The following is an 8168-nucleotide window of genomic DNA, read 5'->3' on the forward strand; positions in this document are numbered from 1 at the left end:
GAGTCTTTGACTTCAAAGACCTGATGAGACCACACCAAAGGAAAAGCACACCCTGATGAGAAGATTGTGGGAGAAAACCACAAAGGAGAAGAATCAAAACCCGAAGAGAAAGAGTACAAGACACTGACAGAGGAAAACCAAGAAGATTCAGTAGAATCACCCTCCTTTCTGAAGCTTTCTCAAACAGACAGGATAACACCGTATCCGTCAATCCAAAATTTCGCTCTTGATGACCAGCTTGCCCTTGGCAACCGCTTCGGTCTTCACTTCGGCTTTCTTGCTTGAAGTCGTTTCACTTGAAACAGCCTCTTCTTTGAACACAGTAGCCTCAAGGGTGAGACTAGCAATACCCTCAATCACGTCACCAACAGCGTCATATTCCGAAGTACCGGAATTACCAAGGCGAATACCAGCAATACCCCTCGCAATGAGATCCTCGCCAGTCAGATAGCCACTTACTTCGCTCTTCGATTTCTTCGAATGGTCACCTCCAACCGTGTTAGACTCCGGCGCCCCCATAACTCGGTCCATGGCAGTCTTCGGTACCTGCGCATAATAGACTACCAGCTTTGCTTCCTCTAGTTCGCTGCACCTCTTGATGATACTGCGAAACGTGGCGTACCAATACATCCATCGATCCATGTGCATCCCCGACTCCCCTCCGTACATGACACCGGTTGGCGAGCCCCAGTCCCAGATGTAGGACGAGTTCTTCCCGGACTTGTCACTTGCGTGGTTGTCCCAGTCGAGCGCCTGCTGCCACAAGAGATGCGCGGCAAATTTCATCCACTCCGTGGCCGACGCCATGAAGCACTCCTACTGTTCGATGGTGACCGGGTGAAAATCTTCGAGAGCAGCGCGCAACACCCAAGTAGCGCAGGGGATGATTCTGTGGAGGCCTGTGGCTGCGGTTCGAGCTTGGAACGAAGAGAAGTTAATCCAGTGCCACATGACTTCTTGATCTCTTTCGTCGCGTGGGTAGGCTGTTGACGGGTCAGATGTCAGTCGAGTTACAATCTCGGAGAAAGGATTGGCGAAGAGTTGAAGTAAGGGGGAACACACGTAGAACAAACTTGTAGAGAGAGTCCGAGAAGTACGGCAAGGGCTCCCACCATGTGGGATGGCAAAAGGGCTGTAAATATGGCAAGAGATGTAAGCAATCAATGAGACGTATGTGAAGAAAAGAACGAAAGGGGAGAAAGACACATAGAGAGAGGCGCAAAACTGAACAAACATGCCAGTGTTTCAGGACCATCGCGTTCGCGGGTCATCCACTCCTTCTTCTCCACCTTCACATCTGCTTCGCAGAGGTCTGCCAGCTTCTTGATGAGGTTCTGGAGTCTCTTTTGGGCAGGATGCCAGTAGGGTATATTCTTCGCGACGTCGAAGAATATGTACCAGAACTCTCGCATCACTCTTGCGGCTGGGTGCTTCAGCTGCATACTACTGATGGAGGACAGGGAATGAGTCGTCGTGTCGGACGACATATAGTTTTCCGGCACGGCCTTCCATGGCATCAGCTCGTTAAGAGCGTTAGCAGTGGCTTGAAGTGACACCACGCGAGGGTGATTCAGGTGTGCGATTAGATGCTCCATGGCGAGCTCCTGATCGTCTGTGAGATTCACATCACAAATCCAGAGATTTGGGAGGTAGGGATCCTCTTCTTCCAGGGAAGCAAAACTCATGCGATCTGAATTTATGGCCGAATCGTTCGAGATAACAGTCGCGTCGCTTGATGACTGCCTAGTTCCGCGTTCCAACATGCCGAGATGAAATAACAAGTAGGTAGGAAATAAAATCAACCATAGATGAGACGGGATATTAAGACAAGTTAGAAGTAGGAGCGTGGTGAACGAGCGATAGTTCTTGGCTGCCTGCGAAGATATATTACGTTGACGACGAGAAGAAGGGAAAGACTTGGAGGCCCAGACGGATGAAAAGTGAGAGGAAGGTGAAGGAACAGATCAACCTTGGATTTTTTTGCTGCAGCAATTTGGAAGGTGCAATGGTGTCTAAAGTACCTATTGGCGGGGTATTTAACTGTCTTCTAGGCTTCTGTTGTCTTAGTCTTCTTTTCTTCCTAATCAACCACCCTCTTCACTCTACCGAACCCTGGCATTAGCACCACAAGTGGCTGCAAATTCCTCGTGGGCAAGCGGCTAACGTACCGCTCGAGGATTGGACCCTAGAGCTGCCTACCTATCTATCAAGGTACCCAATATGTAGCACATAAATACTCCTTCCCTATCCACCTTTTCCCAGGTTGCCAGGACCGACCAACCATTTACAGCATTTCAGACACCTGTGGAGGCACACGTTCGGGTACTTACCCTACTTAGGATGAAAGGAACCTCAAGCTCTGCATAATCTGGGAAGGCGCAAGCAATCGGAACCGGACAGTCATCCATTCCTGTTGCTTTGTTCTTTCACCTTCTTGTCGTAACCAGAATATTTCCCGCTCAATCCCTCCTCCTTTGAGTCTTAGACAAACCACCTGACATTAGTCCAATTACCCATCCCACTTACGATGTATTCAGTTGTTTCTTCGAGGCAAAGGCTTGCTAAAGACGATAATCCAGACATTTCAATATCTGTCTAAGGTATCCTCTTTTCTCACACGGCATCCTTTGGAGTATCGGGTGTCTCCCAGGCATGCTATCCACATCGTCACCCCAAACTACTCCCGCGGAGAGCCCAAAGAGCGATAACAAACGAAAACGCAGACCCCTGACATCATCGCCATCGCTTAGTGAGGCCATTGATCCGGATACCCCCAGCAGCGCTTCAAGTGTACGTGCCGTCAGAAAGCGTGTCAAGGTATCTAGTGAATCTCCCAGCTCTGGAGAGTCGAAAATGGAAGACGAATCCGCACGGGTTTCTGACGACTACGTCTCGGACACCTCCGTGTCGAAGATCAGCAGCCCTAGCTACGCTACAGTCACGACCGAGATCCACACTGAGTCGGAGTTTGTCATTGAGATCAAGCACGAGACAATACCCGAGGATCCGTTACTCCCTAAAGCCATGAATGTGTGCGTCATGTGCGACAGGCCAGCAACTGTGCCGTGTATGTGGTGCGGCCACGAGTCAGAGATTGGCTGGTGTTCAAGCTCCCATGTTGTGGAATTCGAAGATATACACTCACCCCGGTCACCTCTTTGCCTTGAATTCGCACACGAGTTCAACGACAGCCAACGCCCGGGTCCTGATTATCGTCGCCTTGTTTACTTTCCAGTCAGAAACCATACCAATCCAGTCTGCTGTTAGGGTCGGCTCGAAGAAAATGGTGCGTTTTCATCATCGCTTTTTGTTCACGATCCGGAAATTATCCAATATTGGAATATGTGTGGAGGTCTGGAAGCGTTTGACACCGACTACCAAGTTATCACCCCGAGAGATGTCCCCGTGACCACGATGAGTAACTTCGTGTATGTGGCATCCTATAGCCTGAAGGGTATGTTCAGTGCAGAGGAGGTCAATCAATCCCTGGCTGTCCTAACGAAAGGACTTATCCCCTTCATTCCTGGGACGGCGATTATTGCGGCACTGTCATGGTCTCCTGAAAGAACATCGCCCCTCAATCTCGAGGATGTCACCGGCCGTGACATTGTATTTGCACTAGACAAATTGAGGTTGGAGAATGTTGGGGTGTACAACCCTGACCCACGTCGCAATAACCTACCTTCGGTGCCTGGTATCAAAATCACCGACTTTAACAACCCATTCTTCGCGTGTGCATTTGGGGCTGATCATAGAATTGAGAGCTTGCAACCGGTTCAGGTCTTGGAAAGAGAAATGCGCTATAAAGGGCATGAGAAGATGTTTGGCTGCACCATTCCCTTTCTCCTCGGTTTGCCTTGGATTACGCGTGCCGATAATGACCCTCGATGGGAGATAGAAAGGAGGAAAATCGAAAAGCCAATCAATCTCCGCTACCTGAATTTTCAATTCGATGCGGGAGATGAGCGGCGGATCTTGGAAAATATTCGGTTGTCTAACGACGAAGATTGGCAGGCAGCACCGTGTCACTACGGAACCTTCGTTCTCGTACATTTGCTGGGAGTCAAGATCTACCCTTACCACATCTCGGCTTTATGCGACTATCTTGATTACTGTTCCGAATTCACCACCACTCCGAGCAAGGAAGGGTTTCTTGACTCTTGGCAACAGTGGTGTCAGGCGCATGACGGGGATCGGGACGAGTTTATCTCACCTTACGATACTGGCGATCTTGAGGAAGCTGATCGTCCCGACGATGGCGCCAAATCACCAGCCAGGAATTTGTAGGGCGAATTTGGTGAATGCCTGATCAGAGATATCGAGGATTGTTCTGCCGTCATATTTGAAGATCTTTGGCCGGTTATCTTTGGAAATGCATTGGCCCTTGATGATTTGACTTGTGGGTCTACTCCAAGCGACGGCGGCGGCGCTTCGTCGATGGAACCCCTTGGAGATCTATCATTGCGCGTCAAGCCATCGACCTCTGCTGGTTTGGACGGCAAACCTATCGAGCCATCCATTGAGGACGAGTCGTTGCGCGCCGAATCCCGATCACCACCTGTTTCAAGACGGTCGACTCTCAGTCCGAGCCAACTCTCTGATTCCCCCTTATTGTCGTGATAGAGTGATGTTATGGGTAATATTCCTCGGCGTTTTGGTTGGTCTGAGCTGGGTATGAAACAGTTTGTGGGATCCGCGCTCTTCGAATAGGATAGCATGCTGTCGAAACATTCTTGTGGTTCAGTTCAGCATGCAATACATTATTATGATGGAGAGTACGAGGTACGGATGCACTCAGGATGTTCAATGAATTATGTAAGGGCGGAAAGAAGAGCTTTCTGTCCCTCAGTGCACACACAGTCTACCGCCGTGCTAGCTGTGGAAAGTATTGAATAACGAGAATCTTAGATATCTTTCTGAAGACGAGATCGCCATGGATTTTCCTGAACTTGAAAACATTCAAAGTTTCCATATATGTTCTGTTCGTGGCCGAAGTGGTCGGAAACATATGCTTGGATGCGTGATATGAGCGTATTAATGTGTAATGTACGGACCGTAACGTGTTCGATTGATTCTTATTCTTACACTCATTTGGCAGCCGAGATTTGGACGCACCGTGATACAGCCGGGCCGGGCCGGGCCGTGGTGGGGCCGCGCAATGACGTGAAAAATGGAGCATGCAAGCCGAAATATCGTAGAGATCCCGAACGGGCCAGGCATGTACATGAAGGACCTAGTAGCCGATAACAGATAAAGTATAGATGGCTAGTTTCGCAGGATCAGCTATATAGGAGTTGTCATTCTCTCTGGGCATCATCTTGACTTGAAAGCGGTGGGACGGTTGAAAACTACTATCTTGGTTGTTTTGCCCCCTTTCTTTACAAGGTCAGCATAGGGAGGCCACACTGCACTAGGGTGAGCACAGAATATAGCTTTATGCTTTGGATAAGTTGTCAACAATTCCAAGGGCTATTGGTCTAGGGGTATGATTTTCGCTTCGCATTGTGCAATGCGCCTTGTGAAAGGTCACCGGTTCAAATCCGGTATAGTCCATTGTTCTTGCTCCTCCTTGCTTTTTTTTTACCATTTGCGAATATTTCCTTTTGCAATCATAACCCACACCTCTTTTTTGTATGTGAAGATGTGACAGACAGAGGATGATGGGTGTCGGCAATGCTAGGGTTGTATACTGACGGGGAAATGCATGTTACGGCGGGGTATTTATGAACACTGGTGTCAGTCCTAAAATTGTTTCCAAATCATTCAATTCTTCCACGGATACTACGCTACTCATCGCATCCGGGATTCTCCCGCAGTTCTAGCTACATATATCGTTTGACTCAAGTTGCGTAGTCTCTCAAGGCCGGCTCTCTCAACAATTTGGTAGGGAAAGCAACCAATCTGGCGCCCGCAGTGGTAAGGAGTCCCTCCGTCTTTGCTCTGTCCGTGAGCTGCAACCCTGGCGCGACCACATTCGAACAGGTCCTGAACATCTGCGACCTAATTCTGCTTAGGCTCGCGGGCCCTCCATTCTTCAGCGCGTCGAGCGTCATTGCCGCAACGAGCGGGTGCGCCATCAAGGTCGAGTGGCCATATTGCCCACCGCCAGCCGATAGTCCGCAGACCGTTTGCACCTCGACGTTCGTCACGCCCTTATTACGCGCGTCTCCCATCCTCGCCGACGCCGTCAAGCCAGCTTGCGGCTGGACAACCTCGTCAGTGAGACGCGACCAGAACGAGGTGGTGGGCACATGCGCGTCCCCGCCGCCCGCCGCCCTGAGGGTGTTGATCAAGTTCGAGCTGTACAACTGCTGGAGCACCGACGGCGGGCAGGGCGCTCCCGCCTTGGCAACTTTCCCGAAGTTGCCCGCGCACAGCCCATATGCCAACATGGTCCCGTGAAAATCCGGGCTGACGGAGATCAGCTGGCGCACCTTTGGGGCGGTGCTCGGCCAGTAGGTCAACACCCACTGCGTGGCCAGATTACCCTGGGACCAGCCGATCACGTTCAAGTCACGGTCGTCACCGATGAGCGCCTTGACGTAGCTGATGGCGTAGGCGATGTACTCGGCGTTCGACTGTACGTCGTCCAGCATGGCGTTAGGCACGTTGACCCAGACGGCGTCGGCGGCGCCGGCATTGGTGATGACTTTGAGCAGGTTGTCGGCGAAGGATTCGTGGCCGTAGGCTCCGGTACCGGGAACGAAGAGGACTACTTGGCGGTTGGTGGACGCGTTGAAGCCTGATGGCAGGAAGATGGCGGCGCGGAGGGTCGCCTCGGGGATGGTGAAGGCGGGATCTGCATCTGAGGACCGAGGGTAGCCAACCCCTGGGATGTCTGGGTTCCGGTTGTTGAAGCTGTCGCGAGGGTCGGTAGGAGAGACTACGGGTGACTGGCGAACGACCTTGTCCCAGACAACGCCGGCGTCGTGTAACTCGTCCCTGTGAGAGAGCTTTCCGATAGCCCGGACACTTTCGTGGTGCACCGGCTCGGATGCTGTGGGGAGGCCCAAAGCGAGTTGAGCGAACAAGGTGACGGTGCTGAGGAGCACCGCAGCACTGGAGGTAAGGATCATATTTTATAAGCTCGTCGACCCTGGGGGTCTCGTAAGCTGCGAATTGAGAATGACTTATCGAGCTTAGGTCTGGCGACTGGACTGAGGAGAGCACCAGATTATATATCAGTAACCCCCAAGTCCCCATGCCCTTGAATAGTGGCCGTATCCCGGGCTAGCTTGCGAGCTGTAAATCTAAACTGGCGATGACATCGATCCCTCCTCCTTTTCCTTTCTTCTGTCGATGGGGAATTATACATTACAGCCGCGGTCTAGCACTTGGCACTCTCCGCATGGAGAGGGGTGAGGTACACAATCGGTGAGGATTCCCGCAACAATGACCTCATGCCTGTGAATCCCTTCTGTCAGGTGTCCCCCCATTCTCGAAACCATTCACACCGGAACCTGACATCCCCTTGGGGTTCCGGAGTATCTAGGCTGGTGCTCTTCCCACACCGTCCGGCAAGTTGCGAAATTAAAGTGACGCTAATCGTGATCTAAAAAGTCTGGGGAAGGTAGCAGTCGCAAGCCATGCCCACTTGAAGAATAAGTGATCATCCCTCGTCCCCACCTGCCTCGTGGATGAAGAAATCCAGAACCGAAGATCCCCAAAGTGCACGGTCAGCCAAGATCGCAACACGAGCTGAAACCAAGCCTGCCGAGGTCTGCAGAAACTGGAGAGAGAATGCATGAAGCTTTTATGAGAGCCAAAACAACTTCTCATTCTCATGTTTTTCTAGCATATTCTGCTTCAATAGTCACACAATAGTCACACACACATTCGACGTCCTAAGGAACGGGATTCGAGTCTCCGGAAGATGAAACGGCATATAATCTTTCCCCACCTTGCCCCCGAACGGCAGCACCACATTGGTCAAGTCCCCCTACATCTTAGCGCGGAATGCGTTCCGCTGAACAATAACCGAGAAGAGAGAAGAACCACATGAAACTATCATGAATCTTTTCGCAAGCTCTTCCAAGCTTAGGTCAAATTCTCTATAGAAGTAGGCATAAAAAGCAAACAAGTTTATCCAGCTAGCAAGCCAGGCAGCATATGTAAAGGAAAAAAAGACACACACAATACAGCGAAGCAGAAATTTGCAAAAAGAGATG

General features: G+C 50.9%; 3 protein-coding genes across 3 annotated transcripts; 1 reads left to right on the top strand and 2 right to left on the bottom strand.

The window, feature by feature from the left end:
- Positions 1-207: 207 nt before the first annotated feature.
- Positions 208-1763, bottom strand: NEUTE1DRAFT_99495 (uncharacterized protein; the record flags this gene model as incomplete). The annotated part of the gene is made up of 3 exons (XM_009851264.1): positions 208-816; positions 1098-1132; positions 1235-1763. The coding sequence occupies 3 exons, from the start codon at positions 1761-1763 to the stop codon at positions 208-210; spliced, it is 1173 nt and encodes a 390-aa protein (XP_009849566.1).
- A 1090-nt stretch (positions 1764-2853) lies between these two features.
- NEUTE1DRAFT_40958 (uncharacterized protein) lies at positions 2854-4287 on the top strand (the record flags this gene model as incomplete). The annotated part of the gene is made up of 2 exons (XM_009850569.1): positions 2854-3067; positions 3353-4287. 2 exons carry the CDS (start codon positions 2854-2856, stop codon positions 4285-4287), a joined length of 1149 nt encoding a protein of 382 aa, XP_009848871.1.
- Positions 4288-5840: 1553 nt separating this feature from the next.
- Positions 5841-7076, bottom strand: NEUTE1DRAFT_121152 (uncharacterized protein; the record flags this gene model as incomplete). The annotated part of the gene is made up of 1 exon (XM_009851265.1): positions 5841-7076. One exon carries the CDS (start codon positions 7074-7076, stop codon positions 5841-5843), a length of 1236 nt encoding a protein of 411 aa, XP_009849567.1.
- Between the last annotated feature and the right edge of the window lie 1092 nt (positions 7077-8168).

Source organism: Neurospora tetrasperma (assembly GCF_000213175.1).
Source record: "Neurospora tetrasperma FGSC 2508 unplaced genomic scaffold NEUTE1scaffold_2, whole genome shotgun sequence".
NCBI lineage: Eukaryota > Fungi > Ascomycota > Sordariomycetes > Sordariales > Sordariaceae > Neurospora > Neurospora tetrasperma.